Below are 20,305 nucleotides of genomic sequence, written 5' to 3'. Positions count from 1 at the left end.
GCCATAGCTCCCATTTTGGCTGGTCACTCATGAGCAGCACAACTCTGCTCTGCTCATCACTGAGCAAATGGACATATCTAGTGACCATAAGCCCTGGTTTTTGGCAAAAAGCTAAGCAACTGCATCTAATCAACACCTGTAGTGCAAGGAATTAACCATGTCCTACATGGCTCTGCTACATAGCCCCCCCACCCACTCTACCAACACACAGGCTAGAGGTCTCAGCTACCTACAGATTACACTCAGTGCTGCATACACATCACGCATACAGGCTTTGCGACCTGCACATCACGGCCACAGGTTCTGCCTGCTATATGCTTATTACAAACTCACTCACTGCCTACAACATGCAATCAGTCTAGCACAATAAGCTTCATGGAACTTTATGGACTTCGTGCGCTGCCAAACATTAGACTCAGATCCAGTTGAGATTAAAGATTATGGTTTTATTCCCAATGCGTTTCGAAGTAATAAATACTTCTTCCTCAGGGGATGACAGACATGTCTAGCACAGACAGTCTAGCACAATAAGCTAACATACAAAACACACAACTTGCAAAGGTACCTTACCGTTATGCAGACACACAACCTCACACACAGTGATGCTACACACACACTGATGGTCTGTACTCCGTACACTACATCCTCCTATGTAATTAGTACAGTGAAAGGAAAGTCACCATTTACATCATATGACCTTGTTACCATAGCCAGCTCCTGGCAGCATACCAGAATACTGGGTGCTACAGTTTTAGCCCATAAGACCCAGAACAACAGAACATCTCAAATGTTACAATAGCATGCAACAAATCCTTAACGACTCCCACTTCGTGAGGCACAGAACCATTTTCTGTTGCTATGTCGACCTGGACCATAGGATAGGTTTTGGCGTCTCCATGAATACACCTTACCTCCACCACCTTCCCAGGGACTAACACACATGAACATGTGTCCCTTACCAGGGTCACCAAACTCCCGAAGTCCCGTCACCTGGATACAGTTTACAGTTCCCTGGAGTTCCTGAGGCCCCTTGCCAGGATGAGAAACTTCCCTGCAAGCAGGGTAGGCAAAAGAAGGAGTTGAACCGGCATAAACTGCAGTCCATTGGTTATGTGACTTGGTCAGTTCCATCATTGCTCTGTGCCGAGGTACTATGTGAAACTCACTTCCAGCACTAGAGACCGAGGTTCTCCTCCACACAACTCTACCAAAGAGACAGCTCTCCAGCGACAACATTACAGCAATACCACCTTCCAGCAGGACAGCGCCTACATGCTTTCAGACTGTTTGCAATGCTGTAGTTGCCTTTCCCTAGGACATTCAATCACATGTGCTCTATCACTTTTGGCCCGCATCCAAAATACCAATTGTAAGGATTAGGCTAGGTTCACATTTGCGTATGGAGGAACTGCGGACTACCTCCGCCCACTGCCACACCTCCTCCGGTCAGCTCCGCCAACATTCGCATGCGGCCTGCGTACCCTATTTTTAACATTGGGTATGTAGGCCGTGCGGATGTATGCGGATGCCTCCGCATGCGTCGTTTTGACGATGCGGTGACATCAAAATTCCAACATGTTGTGTTCGACGCAGGTCACCGCATCGTCAGAACGACACATGCGGAGGCATCCACATACATCCGCACGGCCTGCAAACCCAATGCTAAAGATAGGGTACGCAGGCTGCATGCGGATGTAGGCGGAGCTGACCAGAGGAGGAGCGGCAGTGGGTGGAGCTTCACAGAGTAAGTCCGCATCCCTCCGCAGCTCCTCCATACGCAAATGTGAACATAGCCTTAATGAGCTCCAGAAGATCCCAGTGCCAAACAGTTCAACTGTTCCCAGATATAGCTCACATTTTGGATGATCACTCACCAGCAACACACTCGGCTCTACTCATCATTGAACAGACTGACAGACCTTATATAAACACAAGACAGTTATATAGTCAATATGGGCTATAAAATGCAGACTCTCAGCTTTAATTTGAGAGTATTCACGTAGTAATTGGAGTAAGAGTTTAGGAATTAAAGCTCTTTAATTTGTAGCTGCTTCTTTTTAAAAGGGACTAAAAGTAATTGGATAGTTATCTCAAAACCTCTTTAATGGGCTGCATGGGCTATTTCCTCATTAATCCATCAAATTAAGTAGATAAAAGGTCTTGAGCTGATTCCAGACATGACATTTACATTTGGAAACTGTTGCTGTGAAACCACAACATGCACTCAAAGGAGATCTCAATGGAAGAGAAACAGACCATCATTAGTCTGAAAAAAAAGAAATCCATCAGAGAGATCAAAATATCAGTTTTGGCCAAATCAACAGTTTGGAACATTCTGCAAACAAAAGATGGCGAGCTTGGGTCCTTAAAAAGGCCTGAAAGTCCACAGAACACAACAGTGGTGAATAACAGCAGAATCCTTTCCATGAAGAAAAATCCTTTCACAACATCCACCTAAGTGAAAGTGAAGAACACTCCAGGATGTACGTGTTTCAGAAACTAAGGTCAACCTGTACCAGAATGATGTGAAGAAAGTATGGATAAAGTTTAGAACTGCTCATGATCCAAAGCACACCACATCCTCAGTAAAACATGAAGGAGGCAGTGTGAAGTCACTGGCATGCAGGGCTACCAATGGCACTGCTCAGATTTAGACGTATACGTATTTAACAAGCAGTGAGCGGACAGTCGCAGCTCTCACTTCCTGTTAATTACATATATGTGTGAAGTAGGAGACAGTGACACCAGCGCTGATTGGGTGCAGGACTCACGTGACATAACCTCACATGAGCCCTGGGCACTTGAGTGCAGACACTGCTGGAATAGCGCCAGCACGGGAAGCAAGTATAAGCTTTTTTCTATTTCAACGGGGCCAAACATGGGGAATGGGAAGGGGTTGTTCTAGTAGTGAACAACCCCTTTGAGGGAATTTTGTCATTGGCTGACAAGAGTCATGCATGGTGCTTCAATAATGTCTTAAAAAAATTTGGTCATTAAAGTGTTCAAACATTACAAAATTTGCAAAACTATAAAAATAAATGAGTATTAAAAAGGGTTGCCTTATTAGAGACATTCCCTTCAATAATGTGTCCAGCTTATCAATCAGCTGATCTTGCCAGGTCACAAGACAATCAACTGATTTTCACGAGAACACTGAATGTAGTAATAGTAGAAGGAGGCCAATTAAATAGCCATCTAAGTAATACATAGAGAGCTCAAGTCTGTAAGAACAGGAGCCTTTCTCCTTTCTGGACGATAAACGTGAATCCTGGCCCGAGGACCCCACTTTATAATGCCTAAATGTCCTAACCAGTCACATGGGCAGGGGTTGCCTTTAAAAGACAACCTTTTTAATAAGACTTAAAAGAACGCAGTAATTTTGACAAAATTAATTTTCTGGAGTATAAAATGTGTTTACAACAGGTCTAGTCATGCTGGTAACACTTGTGATTTACGCAGATATTCATTACAGCAACTCCTGCAACGTGCAGGCACGAATGTCCAAGCACATATCAAATCGTGTCACTGTGTCTGCATCACCATCTGCATTTTCCACATCAGCTACGTAATCGGTAATGTGGATCTAATGTACACCTCTTTCCCGCAAATAAGCCGTTTTGCAATAGTAGAACAAACCACTGAGCAAATATTCTCATCAAGCATTAGTAAGTAGCGAATCAAGCTTCAGATACCCTTGTGAGGACATTAGCTCATATTCTGATATGTACTATATTTAGGCATCCTGTTGGCTTTACACTTACAGATACAGAAGATCTAAATTAATTAGAAATCGTTGCTAGGTTTGAAAAACAATGCTACAATAATGTGACCTTGGGTATGAAATACTGTGCCTTTGAGGCTGGTTTCACCCTTGCGTTTTTTTGCGCTGTGTTTTTGCGCAAACAAGCGCATGCATTTTTTCCCCTATATTTAACATGGGTGCGCATTGTCATGCGTTTGTACGCGTTTGTATGCGCATGCATTTTTTTGAAGTGTGCGTCCAGGAGCACAAAATGCATCCTGTTGCATGTCAGCGTTTAAAAACACATACGTTTTTAGGTAAAAACCATGCGCAAAAAACAAGAAAACGCATTAAACCGCATGATGCGTTTTTTATGCGCGTTTGCACTGCGCAGGCAGCGCAAAAAAACGCAAGTGTGAAAGTAGCCTGATTGGGGCTTTCCCAGTGTCGTAAACATATTTTAAAAACAAAAAAACAAAAGGACAAAGAAAAATTAAGCCAAGATTAACACGAAAAATAGAAAAAAAATCTGTGTGATGGCAGAATTATTAAGGAAATAACGCCAAAGCCAAATAAATGTAAATCAAGGAGGAAATTATTCAAATTGATGAAATCTTAACCACAAACAAAGTTTAAGTTTACACAAGGAAAAAAAATAAATAAGGCCAGTTCACATAAGGAGTCTTTCAACCATGGTACTGTAGAAAAAATTGCCACAGAAAATGTATTAGTTTTTATGCACATTCCCAACTGTAGCCAAGTACTATGGCTGTGCACTTATCCACATATTCAGAAGAATATCCACATATTCAGAAGAATATACCACTGAAATCTAAAATGTTTACTTTGGACAAAAACAAAAAATGTCACTAGGCTTATTAAAGAAGTCTCCTCAAAATTTCTTTGTCCATAATCTGGCTTTTTTTTTTAATTAAGGGTAACATAGTAACATAGTTAGTAAGGCCCAAAAAAACACATCAGTCCATCCAGTTCAGCCTATAAAATTCTGTCAGAATAAATCCCCAGATCTACGTCCTTCTAAAGAACCTAACAATAACTGTAAGATACAATATCGTTATGCTCCAGGAAGACACCCAGGCCTCTCTTGAACCCTTCGACTGAGTTCGCCATCACCTCCTCCTCAGGCAGGGAATTCCAGATTGTCACTGCCTTAACAGTAAAGAATCCTCTTCTATGTTGGTGGAAAAACTTTTTCTCCTCCAGACGCAGAGAATGCCCCCTTGTGACCGTCACCTTCCTTGGTATAAACAGATCCTCGGAGAGATATTTGTATTGTCCCCTTATATACTTATACATGGTTATTAGATCGCCCCTCAGTCGTCCTTTTTCTAGACTAAATAATCCTAATTTGGCGTTAAACAGTTATTCTCATTAAGATAATCCAGAATAACATCCCTCAAAAACTTCAAATATTTTAACAACAATAGAGGTTAGACTTACTGGCCTATAATTTCCAGGTTCACTTTTAGAGCCCTTTTTGAATATTGGTACCACATTTGCTATACGCCAGTCCTGTGGAACAGACCCCGTCGCTATAGAGTCTCTAAATATAAGAAATAATGGTTTGTCTATTACATTACTTAGTTCTCTTAGTACTCATGGGTGTATGCCATACGGACCGAGAGATTTATCTATTTTAATCTTACTTAGCCAGTTTTGCACCTCTTTTTGGGTTAGATTGGTGACCCTTAATATAGGGTTTTCTTTGTCTCTCGGCATTTCACCTAGCATTTCATTTTCCACCGTGAATACCATGGAGAAGAAGGTGTTTAATATATTAGCTTTTTCCTCATCATCTACAACCATACTTTCCTCACAATTTTTTAATGGGCCTACACTTTCACTTTTGATTCTTTTACTATTGATATAGTTGAAGAACAGCTTGGGATTAGTTTTACTCTCCTTAGCAATATGCTTCTCTGTTTCCTTTTTGGCAGCTTTAATTAATTTTTTTAGATAAAGAATTTTTCTTATAGTTTTTTAGAGCTTCAATGGTGCCATCCTGCTTTAGTAGAAATGATTCCTTTTTACTGTTAATTGCCCCTCTTACTTTTTTGTTTAGCCACATTGGGTTTTTCCTATTTGTTGTCCTTTTATTCCCACAAGGTATAATCCGGTTACCGTGCCTATTAAGGATGTTCTTAAACATTTCCCATTTATTATCTGTATTCTTATTTCTGAGGACATTGTCCCAGTCAACCAAATTAAGCTTGTCAAACTTTGCCTTCCTAAAGTTCAGTGGTTTATGACTCCCTGACAAGTCCCCCTAAAGAAAGACAAGTGAAACTGCACAATATTGTGGTCGCTATTTCCTAGATGTCCAACGACCTGCAGATTTGTTATTCTGTCAGGTCTGTTAGATAGTATTAGGTCTAAAAGTGCTGCTCCTCTGGTTGGATTCTGCACTAATTGTGAAAGATAATTATTCTTGGCTATTAGCAGAAACCTGTTGCCTTTATGGGTTTCGCAGGTCTCTTTTTCCAAGTTAATATCCGGGTAGTTAAAGTCCCCCATAACAAGGACCTCATTATGGGTTGCAGCTTCATATATCTTTCCATGATTTCTGTTATATTTGGGGGTTTGTAACAGACCCCAAAGAGAATTTTGTTACTATTTTTTCCTCCATGTATTTCGACCCATATGGACTCGACATCCTCATTCCCTTCGCTAATATCTTCCCTTAAAGTGGACTTTAGACAAGACTTTACATAAAGACAAACCCCTCCTCCTCTCCGATTTTTACGATCCTTTCTAAAGAGACTGTTTTAACAGAGTGTATTAACATACCTACCGATCGAGGTCTTCTCCAGTTTACAGCGCAGCTCCTGTCTACTTCTTGCTCACATGACATGAAACTGTAATAGCTGGATCGCAGAAGCAATTTGTGGATTGGAAGTTGCTTTTTCACTGTAAGTCTACAGAGCCACGTCCTGAGTGTCAGAAACTTACAATGGGAAAGCAGCACCCGCACAAAAAAGTAGTCGCAAAGCGGTCAACAGTGACCGAAGGGGTGCTGAAAACCCGAGAAAACGTAGATGAGAAAGTATTTTAATATACTTACACACCAAAACATAGATAGTGAGGAAAGATTGCAAAATAAAAAAACTGATTGATGAGATTTCTTTAATAAGACTTAAAAAAAAAACCTGTTATTATTGTGTAAAGTGATGGAATATGCTGATGACTCATATTCATTGCATATTTATTGAATATGCCACACTAATTATTCTTAGGAATGCCAATTTAATATGATAAATAAATAAGTGACCTGATTAGTCATTACAGGCAGTGACACTGTGCCAAATGAAATGAATACACAATCATTTTTGAGGTTTCAGGTGACGCCATGACATACGAGTCTGAAAAGTGAACGCCGGCGATGCAGGCTCTGGAATTGTAATGTACATAAAATAAACTGGACATTTTTTAAGACTTAAGCCTCATTTCTGCTGGAAATTGTCTTCAAATACATGAGGACTAACACCCTTTTTACCATTAGATTACTTAAACTATGCATTTTTCAGCAGTTTTTCCCTAATGAAGGTTCCATATCTAATTGAAGCATCTCTGCTACAGACGGTGGTCACCATCGGCTGCCATGGCGGACACTATACTATAGTACTGAGCAGTGTTGTGGTGACCAGCTTGTTGGTGTGACAGCCTGTGTCTGTCGGCCGCTGATCCCTTCTTCTCATCCACATAGTAGCCTACCCTCAGTGAGATAATAATCAGGCATCACTGCCTTTCTAAAGACTGATTTTACAAGAGAGTGAGTGTTGTAGGAGGAAGGAGAAAAGGAAAAAGTGGTTGCTAGGTACTAGGTAGAGAAACAGGCATTTTTCAGTGACAAGAATGAATGTTGCAGATTTTCTCATCAATGCTTGCAGTCTAAGGGGTAATGTTTCCCCTTGCTTAGAGTGACAAATCAGTTCTGACATGTCAGAGTGAGGAGACTTATACGCCATGCATACTCCTCTAGCGCCACTTATAGGAAACAGCAATCCTAAAAGTCAATATGGACCCTTTAACAAGCCTTGCAATATGACTTAGGATAAAAGCCAAACCAGAATCTCAATTGGCAGACACAGTTTTTCAGTGTGTTGCCCCTCATCAGTGTTAGGCTATGTGCACACGCTGCAGATTCAAAGTGACCTGCTGTTTTGCGGCGGTTTAGCCTGCGGTTTCACACCTCTACTATGTTAAAGGTGTGAAACCGCAGCGGAATCCGCAGAAACAATTGACATGCTGCGGGGAAAAAAACGCAGCAAAACCGCGCGGAAAAAAACACAGCGTGGCACAGCGGTTTTGAAAACCCATAGGGTTACATGGTACTGTACCAAGTCTGCGGAACTGCTGCGGTTCCGCAGGGTCAAAACCGCAGCGGAACCGCAGCAAAGACCGCAGCGTGTGCACATAGCCTAAACATTCTGTTTAAATGAGGAAAATATGAAGACGGAGGTTACAATTTAATGAATGAAAAGCAGTATGAAGAGGAGATATACTGTATAATATATAAATATACACACAGATACACAATAAAAAACACATTCATTTGTACGCACCAGACTGTTTCTTACTACACATAAAACTCTGTAGGTTGTAGCAATCGTCAAGCCCTCCTTTATCCAAAGGTAAGCAAATAAGTAAAAGAAATGACAAACTTAACATGTTTCTTTTAAAAGGAGACAGGTAAAACCTTAGGCTATTAATTGGTTACCTTTTTCAGCTGCTTTCTGTAGAGCCTCTTCAATCCGTAGGAGCTCCCTCTGTTTCGCATCTTGAAGATTGCGTTCTTCTTTTTCTGCATCATATTTTATGCCTGGAGAATAAAAGTCATTTATAAACAATTAGGTATACTTTTACATGTGTCACCATAATCATTAAAGGGGTTGTTCCACAAACAAAAGTACATTATAATAAACAGATGTTGTAAAAAAGTGGTTAGCACTGCAGCCTTGCAGCGCTGGGGTCCTGGGTTCAAATCCCACCAGGGACAACATCAGCAAGGAGTTTGTATGTTCTCCCTGTGTTTGTGGGTTTCCTCCAGGTACACCGGTTTCCTCCCACACGCCAAAGGGAATTTACATTGTAAGCTCCAATGGGGACAGTGTGGAATTAATAAAGCTAACTGAGTCAAATAAAATAAGCAAAAATAAGCTTCACATTTCAAAGTGTTACTTTTTTTTTTAACGTGAAAAGATAAGCTTATAAATGTGCCCCTGCTATGTACGGTTATTTGCGGTGTACGACTGTGCAGAGTTGCTCCAGTTTATGTTTGGCACATGCCACAGAATAATAGAAGTCAATCACGATAAGTTTCCTAGGTTATTAACGGCAATGTGTTCATAAACATCAGATGCATTATCGATAATCTTCATGGGATGCGATTTTATTTAAGCATTGTTAGATTTGAAAGAGCGCCTTTTGAAAGACTTAAAGAGAATAGTGCGTACTTGTCAGGATTCCACCTTGCTGTGTGTCTGGATGCAGTAAATTACTGTCTGCCATCCTATCTGAAGTAGGGGTGTGCTGAGCTGTTAGTGTTTGATGGTCAACTCAGATGCCCAATCGGATGCTGAGGCGTGCTGAGCTGTGCCTTGAATGAAAGTTTAGCCATCCAATCAGAGTTAGGGTGTTGCCTGGGCTTCATCCCTGTGTCTCCTGTTCTGATTATTACTGCCTATTTAGTCAGCTCTCTGCCTTGGGCTAGTGCTAATTGTAGCTTCTTTATCATTGATGTGTGTTTGCCTTGTTGCTCTGTCGCCTGATCTACTGCTACCTGACCTTGGACCTCATTCTGACCATGCGTTTGCTTTGATTCGCCATCTTTCTGGTATTTTGACCCCTGGACCGTGACCTGACTATTTTTTTTGTCTCATTTCCCTGTCTATGAGGTACCCTCAAGGCTTCTGACTCCAGGACCGTAACAGACTATTCTTTTGTCTCATCCCTCTGTCTGACATACCCTCATGGCTTCTGACCTTGGACATTTTGATTACCCAGCCTCTCAGCTTGTCTGTGAGTAATGAGTAGCATCACAGTACTGAGGTTTTTCCCTTATGGTTTTTTGAACAACCATATAGAATTACATTAGTGTGCATGTTGTCCAATTTTTACTCAAAAAGCTCACATCCATATTATACACTCGCCTGAATGAGACCTAAATCCAACCAGGACAATATCTGCAAGGCGCTTGCAAGGGTTTCCTTCCAGACTCAAAAAACATACTTGGGATTAGAATTTGGATTCTGAGCCCTAATGGGGACAGTGAAAGCAATGTATGTACATTTCTGTCAAAATAAGCAAGCAAAATAAATAATAAAATCAGCAACCAGGAAATTGGTGCCCAAAGCTCACTGATGTGTGTAGGGAGAGATGGCTAGTAATGTTAAGGCCCCGTCTCACCAAGCGATCTCAGTAGCGAGATCGCTGCCGAGTCACAACTTTTGTGACGTAACAGCGATCTCACCAGCGAGATCGCTGTGTGTGACAGCGATCAGCGAGCGGCCCCCCTGCCGGTATCGCTGAAAGAAACCTATGGACATTTCTTTGGTCGCTGGTCTCCCGCTGGCCAGCATGCATCGCTGTGTGTGACAGGCGGGAGACCAGCGATCAGCTGTAAAAAATAATAAAAAAAAATAAAAAATATAGTTATTCTCACCTTCCGACGTCCTGTTCAGCCATCCTGCCTCTCTCCACGCTCCGGTCCGAGTGATCCTTTACACAAATGACCGCGAGACTTTGTTATCCCTCAAGACCGTGACATCTCGCGGTCATTCGTGCAAAGGATTACTGGGACCGGAGCGTGGAGAGAGGCAGGATGGCTGAACGCGACGTCGGAAGGTGAGAATAACTATAATTTTTATTTTGATTCTATTTTTTACAGCGATGGCCAGCGATGCCGGGCGCTCGGCATCGCTGTGTCGATCGCTGGTGAAGCTGTCTGTGTGACAGCTCACCAGCATTCACATAGCGACTTACTAGCGATCCTGACACCTTCATATCGGTGTCGGGATCGCTGGTGAGTCGCTTAGTGTGACGGGGCCTTTACAATGACATCATAACTGTCTAATCACTTTTACTTCTACTGTACATCAATGTAGATAACCAACTGCATGTGCATGGCTTATCTGGGGACTTCCTGCAGGAAAATTCTGAGTTCCGCCTAAATGCATCATAGCTAATATTGAGACGTGGGTGAGACACAGCAGAAAAGGAATCTGTGACTAGGATTTCACCCCACCAACACCATACTATTTACATGTGCATAACGATCATTCAAAAACAAGTTCAGCAATACATTTTATATGGCCAGTCCATATCTGTTACTGAGAAATAAGCGTTTAAATTGATATGCAAATAGCTATGGTGGATCTGTAGCCTCTGTCACTCCAGCTCTATTCTCTGCCCAGCACTGCCTAACCCTGCTTAACTGTCACGTGTGACTTGAGAAAAAGAAGCCTTTAGTCAAGCAGGAGGTGAAGGCAAAGAATAGAGCTGGAGTAACAAACCCTTCAGAGCTTCAACCACATATGTGTATCAATTGAGACACTGCTTTCACAGTAAAGTAGGAAAGACTGACCATGTAAATGTATCCCTGGATTTGTATAAAAATAGTTTGGTTGGGGGGGAGACATGTTGTGGACATATTTCCTTTAAGGCTTTAACCCTTTCCTACCACAGCCAATTTGGACCTTCGTGATGAACCCTTATTATTCAAATCTGACATTTGTCACTTTATGACATAACATTGGAATGCTTCTACATATCCCAGCCTTTCCTAGATTTCATGACGCATTATAAATTTAGCTTGAGAAGTTGTATGTGTTTGTATCAGACATTTGAAGGAAATTTACAACAATTGTGAATTTTCAAACTTTGAATCTTTATGCTTGTAAACACAAATTATACCACACACACACAAAAAAAAAAAACATTTACCATATGGCTACTTGAAATAGCATTATTTGTTAAATATCCTGAATAGGTTTGAAGACTAATGTTTAGCAGCAAATTTTCAAACAGATTTACAAAATTTTTATTTATTTATTTTAAAGAACCACTTAACTTTTAAAGTGACTGATGGGCTTTTATTTTGGACACCTCCCAAAAGGGACCACTGTATGCCTCAAAAGAAGTCAATATCTCATTCAGGATGTTTAACCCCTCAGGTGCTTCACAGTAATTAACAGAAAGTGTAATGAAGACATAAAAAAATTATATTTTTCCCATCAATAACAATTTCGCTCCAAATTTTTATTTTCCACGAGGAGTAATAGGAGAAAATGGACCCCACAATTGTTATAAAAATTCTCGAGTGCAACAATATTTCATAGGTGATCATAAACTGCTTTTTGGACACATAGTAGGGCTGGGTAAAGAAGAATCGCTATTTAACTTTTCAAGTACAGATTTGGTTGGATTAGTTGGTGTGTGCAAGTTACAGAACCCATGGAGTGACAAAACAGTAGAACCCCCAAACTGCCTCAATTTGGGATATTAAACCTTCCGGGAATTCTTATAGGTCTAGTAACTATGGTATTTTGACGCCACGTGTTTACCATAAATCAATGCACAATCGATGTTGCTTAATGCCCAACACATTGTGACCTACTTGAGAGTCTGGAGACACGAATGACGTAAATTAAGTGTGTTTCAATCACTACAGCAGTGCCATACACGAGAAGCTTGGGCACACTGCAGAGCTCAAAAAAGAAGTGGGATCTAGATTAGGGCAGGCACATTTTGCTAGATTATTTTTTTGGAGCCATGTGGTTTTTCGAGAACCATTGAACTACCAGTAGAGCAAAAACTTCCTAATTTTCCATTGACTGAGGGGTTTTTTTTGTTCTATTTTCAGGATGAGCTCACTTTTCATTGGTACTACTACGGAGTACATAAGCTATTTTGCTCACTTTTTAATTTGATTTATTCCAAGAGTCAATACAATTACAGTGATACCAGAATTATCTAGGATTCTTTGCGTTTTTTAAGGCTTGTTTTTCTGCTAACTGATTTGATGTTTTTGGCCAGCATTTCTGTCCATAATAGCTGTTGATGGAGGACCACGTTACCAGACCTGTCTATCAGCCTCCTCCAACAGAAAAGCAGGTCTCTCACATAGGAGTTTTACAATTTCAGGAGTCTGATCGTATGAACAGAAGTGACTGTGCATTTTCGAAGAAAGCTACACTAATTAGAGAAAGTGGCCAACCCTAAAGGGGTTTATGGCCCTGACATATTCTGCCTTCAGGCACGCTGACACGATGTGCAATACAGCATACAGCATAAACCACAGCTCTGTCTTCCAAAATAAGCAGACTGTTCTCTGTAGTCTAACTTGTTTATTTGTGAAGAGTATAGACCATGCTGTAAAACTGTAAAGAATACAATGACATACATAAGTATTGGGTAGATGATCACGCAGTTAACACAGATACAGGAAGCATTTAGTGTGATGCAATTTACATAGAAAGAAAGTACAGGTGTCCAATTACGTCTACTGAGCACTGACTACTATGCAGCTAATAAACTCTCTGCACACACTGCATAGCAAGAAAGATTAAGCTTACCAGATATGCATTAACCAGATAATGGATTCAAGTTGGAGAATTAAGATGGAGGACAAGTAAACACATGCATCCTATGATATACACAGAAGCAAAATGGCCCTTCATCCCAGAATACATTGCTTCCTTCCCACAAAGCACTGCTTCAATCCCATGTGCATTGCTTCTGTTAAAGGCACAGACTATATAATCCTATCAAAGACACTGCTATAAATTCAGCCACCACTAGACCCAGCACATAATACAAACAGACTGCCCTATTCAGAGCACATAACACAAACAGACTGCCCTGTATCAGAGGGCAGAACACCCTTTAATGACAATAGTTCGGTTTCATTTTTCTTTTTTTTTTTATTATTGTACAATTAGTGTGGTACTATGATGGGGAAAAATAAAACAAAATATTTTTGGTGTGTTTTATTATTTATCATTTTTTCAGTGTTTACTGAACAGGTTAAATATTCAGAGTTCCGGTCATTCCAGATGCGATGGTAGAAATTACATATGCATTTTTTCTTTCAAGGAAAACAAGTTTTTATTGGCGAGCACTTTTTCCATCACACTTATAATTTTTGGCCTAGCATGCTGCTCAGGCTTGGTCTAGCAAGCAACCATGGTGGAAGACCTCGAAGCCATTACTTGGCCTCTGGTTCCAATGGCAACCATAGGCACCCAGCAATTAGGGGCGTAAATAGAAATCATGGGGTCCCAGAGCAAAAGTTTGAATTGGGCCCCGTGACACACCCCCACAAAAAAAAACAAAAAAAAAAACTTGTTGGGATCACAGTAGAGCATATCTCACAACTGTGCAGCCTCTACAAAGAAGTTTTCCTCCTGCTGAAATCCAAGATTCCAGTTTTATTGCCCCCATAAAGTATGATGCCAGCAAAAGTGCTTCCCAAACACAGTATGATACCCCCATGGTGAAATACTCCACATTAGCCTCCACATGAACAGCATAATGACCCTACTGTACCCCACCTCAAGGCAAAATATGGTGACCCCAACACCATATGATCCCCCAACTGTGACCCCCACACAGCCCTCCATGCAGTATAATGGGCTTATACAAAGTATAATTAATGGCCCCACACTTCATCACATTGTATAATGCACTCCCCAAGGCCCCTCCATATAGTACAATGCACTCCCAAAGATACTTCATCTAATGTAACGCTCTCCCCATGGTCCTCCCTAATATAATGAACTCACCCAGGCCCTCCGAGGAAAAATGATGGGGGAGGAAGCTAACGATCCCTCCTCCATCATCATTGATAGCAATAATGGGCGGAGGGGAGGCCAGGTACGGGCACTGGCATCGGGCCCTTCCCCAAGTCACGGGATCCCACAGCAGTCATGTGGCCTGCCACCATTTGAGGTATGCCACTGTCCGTAATCTAATTGCAGTGTTGCCAATGTGATAAAAAGGGGATCATTGTTGAACTGTATGAGCTACAACAAGCAACTGGCACCTGTCAGCAATCACTGGTCAATTACTCCTCAGTGCCATAAAAAGGTTGCACTAAGAAATAACCTCTATTAATAACGGCTGTAACAAAAAAAAAAGTATTGATGATTATTAATGGGTTAATGTTAAGGATGATAAGTTTATACAGAAAACAAGCTAACAAAGTAATCTACAATATGTGATGCACAGTTGTCATTATAGCAAAAAAAAAAAAAAAAAAAAAGAAGAAGAGCAATGTACAGTAGTTAATGAAGACTTGTCACCACTGGAGAATATACTACATTAGATATAAAGAGATTCTGTGGCTGTCGGATGGGAATCCTGCAAGTCACTTCCTAACCGGCAGCATCCTTGGCTCCTCTTCTGATCAGCTAGTCTGGTGCAACATCATTGTTACGATGTTACGTGTATGTAACCCAAGTAGGGTAATGGATGCTGGCAGGTAGAAGACAGTTTGCCGGGCTCCCTTCTGATGGCCACTGAATGACGTGAACGCTTGAATGGGTCACTGAAATGGTGCAATTCGATTCAATCATATCCAAGATATATATTTTGCCATCATTTGAAGCAAAAATTTACTGTAGCAATTAGTTTATACTACAGGTCTTTGACTAAACATAGAATTATGGTTAACGTCAATTAGTTGTGGGGGTTCAGTAACTTTTCTGACGTTCGCTTGGGAACTTTTAAATATAGGCTAGTTTCTTTAGTTTCACAGTAATAGTGGAAAATTACAATAGCAATTAAATTCCTAGTTTTCTTTCTACTATTATACAGAACGACAGTTACTGTCAGTTGCATGTGTTCAATAAACGATTTTCTTGACGTTTGCGTAGTTTCACAAAATTAACGAACACATTTTTTTAAAATCTATAGCACCAACATATTACAAAGCACTTTACATTTCAGAGAAATATACTGTAGCAGTTATTATACCAATATATACTAAAAACAGTTGTTTATCAGATATCCACTAAAAAAAGAAGTTATAGTAAGGACACATTCACACACTCCGTATTTCATCAGCATTTTACTTCAGTATTTAGAAACAAAACCAGGAGTGGGTGATAAATACAGAAGTGGTGACGTGTTTCTATTATACCATTCCACTGATTCTTCCACTCCCGGTTTTAACTTCTTTACGACCTTGGACGTATCCATACATCATGGTTGGGAAGTTGTTCCTGAAGTTGGACATATGAATACGCCCTGGAGATCACATAGGCACAGGAGCTGTACACATGAGATCACCTCTGGGAGTTCAGCTAACGTGACAGCTGACACCCGGCTCTCACAGCCAGGTGCGGTGTCTGCACCACCCGCTGCTGTTTAACTACCTAAATATTCTGATTAATTTCAATCGTAACATTTAGGAAGTTGGGAGAGGGAAGGGGGCTCCCTGATCATTGCTATGGTGACCGGAAGTAGTCATATGGGTCACCAAGCTACGGAAAGCCTATTAGACAATGCTCAGAGCATGGTCTTAGAAGGTTTCTGTCAATGAACACTGACAGGTGTTACAGTGGGGAAAAAAAATATTTAGTCAGCCACCAATTGTGCAAGTTATCCCACTTAAAAAGATGAGAGAGGCCTGTAACTGACATCATAGCTAGACCACAACAATGAGAGTCAAAGCAAATCCAGAAAATCACCTTGGTTTGGCAAGAATTTATTTTGCAAATTATGGTGGAAAATAAGCATTTGGTCACCTAAAAACATGCTAGATTTCTGGCTCTCACAGACCTGTAACTTCTTTAAGAGGGTCCTCTGTCCGCCACTCATTAATTGTCTCCTCTCCAAATCACATCTAACCACCTGTGCAATCGACCCCAACCCATCCTACCTCCTCCCCCAACCTCACCACCACACTTATCCCATCCCTAACCCACCTATTCAACCTATCACTAACTTCTGGTACCTTCCCTTCTGCTTTCAAACATGCCACAATCACACCTATCCTTAAAAAGCCAATCCTGAACCCAACAGCTATGTCCAGCTATCGCCCAATATCGCCGCTCCCATTCGCTTCCAAACTCCTAGAGCAGCATGTCCACGCTGAACTTTCCTCCCACTTCTCATGTAACTTGCTGTTTGACAATCTACAATCTGGTTTCCGCCCCATCACTCCACTGAGACGGCCCTGAGCAAAATTATTAATGACCTACTTACAGCCAAAGTTAGAGGTGGATCACACATCCGTTTTTAGACGTCAGTCAAAATCCGCCGTTTTGCAAAAAAAAACGGATCCGCCATTTTTTTTGGTGGATCCGTTTTTTTACCCAGAGACTTGCATTAGTGGCTAAAGCAGATCCGTCCAAAAAACGGATCCAGTAGCATCCGTTTGTGGCAAAACGGAAACGGATCCGTTTTTTCACACTTTGGCGGACGCCAAAAAACGGATGTGTGAAACAGGCCTTAATGGACAATACTCTATACTCCTCCTTCTAGACCTGTCCTCTGCTTTCAACACAGTTGACCACTGCCTCCTACTACAGATCTTCTCCTCCTTTGGCATCAAAGACCTCGCCCTATCCTGGATCTCCTGATACCTTTCCAACCGCACATTTAGTGTCTCCCACACTACCTCCTCATCCCACCCGCTCTCTGTTGGGAGCCCCCCGAGGCTCTGTTCCAGGACCCATATACTCTTCTAAATCTATACACTTGGCCTGGGACAACTCAAAGTCTCATGGATTCCAATACCACCTTTATGCTGATGACCCTCAGATCTACCTCTCTGCTCTCCAGAATCCTGGAGTGTCTATCAGCCATATTCTCCTTCTCCTCTCGCTTCCTCAAACTCAATGTGGACAAATCTGAACTCATCATCTTTCCTCCATCTCATAGATCTTCTTTACCTGACCTACAGTTGTGGCCAAAAGTATTGACACCCCTGCAATTCTGTCAGATAATACTCAGTTTCTTCCTGAAAATGATTGCAAACACAGGTAAGTTACAGGTGCTGTTAATTACACAAATTAGAGAAGCATCAAATGATTTTTCGAACAGTGCCAATACTTTTGTCCACCCTCTTTTTTATGTTTGGTGTGGAATTATATCCAATTTGGCTTTAGGACAATTCTTTTTGTGTTTTTTCATTTAAGACAAATTAAATGAAGATAATAATACCAAAGAATTTGTGCTTGCAATCATTTTCAGGAAGAAACTGAGTATTATCTGACAGAATTGCAGGGGTGTCAATACTTTTGGCCACAACTGTATCTATCACAATTAACAAAATCACGCTTTCCCCTGTACCGAAAGTCCTCTGCCTAGGAGTAACCTTTGATTCTGCCCTGTCCTTCAAACCGTACATCCAAGCCCTAAGAAAAATTAAACATTTGGGGCTAAAATAACATTTTAGAGGTAAAAATATAATAATTATTCTTGCTTCACTGCCCAATGGTGTAAAATTCTATTTGGCACATGTGGTGTCAATCTGCATTGAGAAGTGTAGTTTCTAAAACTAGGTCACTTATGGAGGGTTTGTGCTGTTCTGACAACCTATAGTCTGCCAACGTGACATGGCACCCTCAAACCATTCCAGCAAAATTTTAACCATACCGAAAAGAAGAGAGTACAAAACCTGTTTAAAAAATCATAAAAATATCCAATTTTATTAATAATACATATAATAAAAAATTATTTTGGACAACACATTGTTCAAAATATAAAGGACATGAACAGTGACATAACAGTGAGCCCCCTAAGGAAGCCCAGGCGAAACGCGCATTGGGGCTGCTTTGTGTGGTATATTTGGACTTATTTGGGTAAGAGCTCCCCTTTCTGATTGCGCTATGGCACCTTAATGATGTGGAGTAAGTTATGTTGTTTACAGCTGATCACTGACATTGAATGAATTGTACTTAATCCATCAAAGTCTCCTGTATTTTTAAGTGGCCATATATTTACTGGGACATTCTAGTATAATATTTATGCACTGCTTTATTGGGGTTTGTCATACCAAGTCCTTATATGAATTATTTATACCACTTATTATGTCACTGTTCATATCCTTTATATTTTGAACAATGTGTTGTCCAAAATAATTTTTTATTATATGTATTAATAAAATTGGATATTTTTATGATATTTTAAACAGGTTTTGTACTCTGTTCTTTTCGGTATGGTTTATCATTTCTGAGTATTCCTGTTACCTTATAGGTGGCATTTGTCTTTTAGCTGTTTCAGTAAAATTTTAACGCCTATATGGCATGTGAAGAATATGAAGAGAGGGTATTTATTAGCAGCTACAATCCTCCTTTACCATGTGTAGCTGTAACAGGGCACCTGGCTCAGCATCTGGCCCAGCCACACCAACAAGTATCCAAGTCATACAAGATAACCTCCTGTTGAGCCCACGCTGAATAACGGCTTTGTTCAGTCACAGGGGAACTTCAAAAAGAGATTTAAGGAGCATATGGAGTTATTGTACTTCTTAGCCACACACATAGGTTACAATTTTGAGATCTCTGGAACGTGCTGAACGCCTTCCATGATCTTGATCCACTCTAGCACCCCAGGATGGAGACATACGCAGAATGGCTAGTAGAAAACACGTAGTGAATGTTTGGTCTCCAATTGTAATGGGGCTCAGCCGGATCCAATGGCGCCAGAATCGCCACCATAAGAACTTATGCTGGGAAGTTACGATCCGTCATAGATTTTGGGAGTTTTAGCTTCAAAACACCCAGGGAAGGGGGATAAGGCCATCCCAGGGCAAAAAGGCTGTGACCAAACAAGTGGATAAATGCTTGCAAAAGGCCATGTGCTCTCTCTCTGTTGGTCATGCTTGCAATTAACTTCTAAAGTGGGGGGGGGGGCACATTGAGCAACGTGCTGGAAGGAACTGAATCGCCTGGTCGAACATCAAACTGATAATTAACATGATTCATCTGCTTATAACTTTTGTAGTAGCACCTGTATTTGCATATCTGGCCATTGTACATGTATAACCATTGTGTATAGTCTAGTGTGCCTTTAAAGTGATAAAATACCATATTTTTAGGACTATAAGACGCACCTAGATTTTAGAGGAGAAAAAAAAAAACAACCAAAAAATGTGGTCAATTCTGTACTTCATATCCCCTATCCTGGTAAATACGGTTCCCTCATCCCCATCTTGATACACATGGCCCCCTCATCGCTAACCTGGTATGCATTCCCCCCTCATACCTACCCTGGTATTCCTGAGCCCCCTCCTCCCTAACCTGGTATGCATGGCTCCCCTCATCCCAACCCTGGTATGCATAGCTCTCTCATACCTACCCTGATATACATGGCCCTCATCCCCATCCTGGTAAGCATGCCTCCTTATCCCTAGCCTGGTATGCATGCCCCCTTAAACCTATCCTGGCAGGAATGATTGCCCTCATCCCTATCCTGGTATGCAGGGCCCCATCCTTAACCTGGTATGATTGGACCCTTACCCCGGTATGTATGACCCCATTAGAAAGCATAAAAAACCCCCACAACATTACACTTACCTTCCCGGCCCTGCTTCGT

At 41.1% G+C, this 20,305-nt stretch overlaps 1 protein-coding gene across 2 annotated transcripts in view; it reads right to left on the bottom strand.

Moving 5' to 3' along the window:
- Window positions 1-20,305, bottom strand: part of VPS13C (vacuolar protein sorting 13 homolog C) — a 518,321-nt gene that overhangs the window by 380,149 nt on the left and 117,867 nt on the right. Inside the window, exons 5-6 of one of the 2 annotated variants that reach the window (XM_073579421.1) lie at window positions 8,481-8,582; window positions 8,326-8,382 (exon numbers count right to left, since the gene is read on the bottom strand). In XM_073579421.1, coding sequence (XP_073435522.1) covers window positions 8,326-8,382; window positions 8,481-8,582 — 159 coding nt within the window. The remainder of the gene's footprint in view (window positions 1-8,325; window positions 8,383-8,480; window positions 8,583-20,305) is intronic. The other variant, XM_073579422.1, reaches the window with a different exon arrangement.

This window comes from Dendrobates tinctorius, unplaced genomic scaffold (genome assembly GCF_039654945.1).
Source record: "Dendrobates tinctorius isolate UK_male_01 unplaced genomic scaffold, ASM3965494v1 ptg000062l, whole genome shotgun sequence".
In the NCBI taxonomy this organism is placed as follows: domain Eukaryota; kingdom Metazoa; phylum Chordata; class Amphibia; order Anura; family Dendrobatidae; genus Dendrobates; species Dendrobates tinctorius.
Note: the sequence above shows the minus strand (reverse complement) of the source record. Positions and strands in the feature narration are given on the sequence as shown.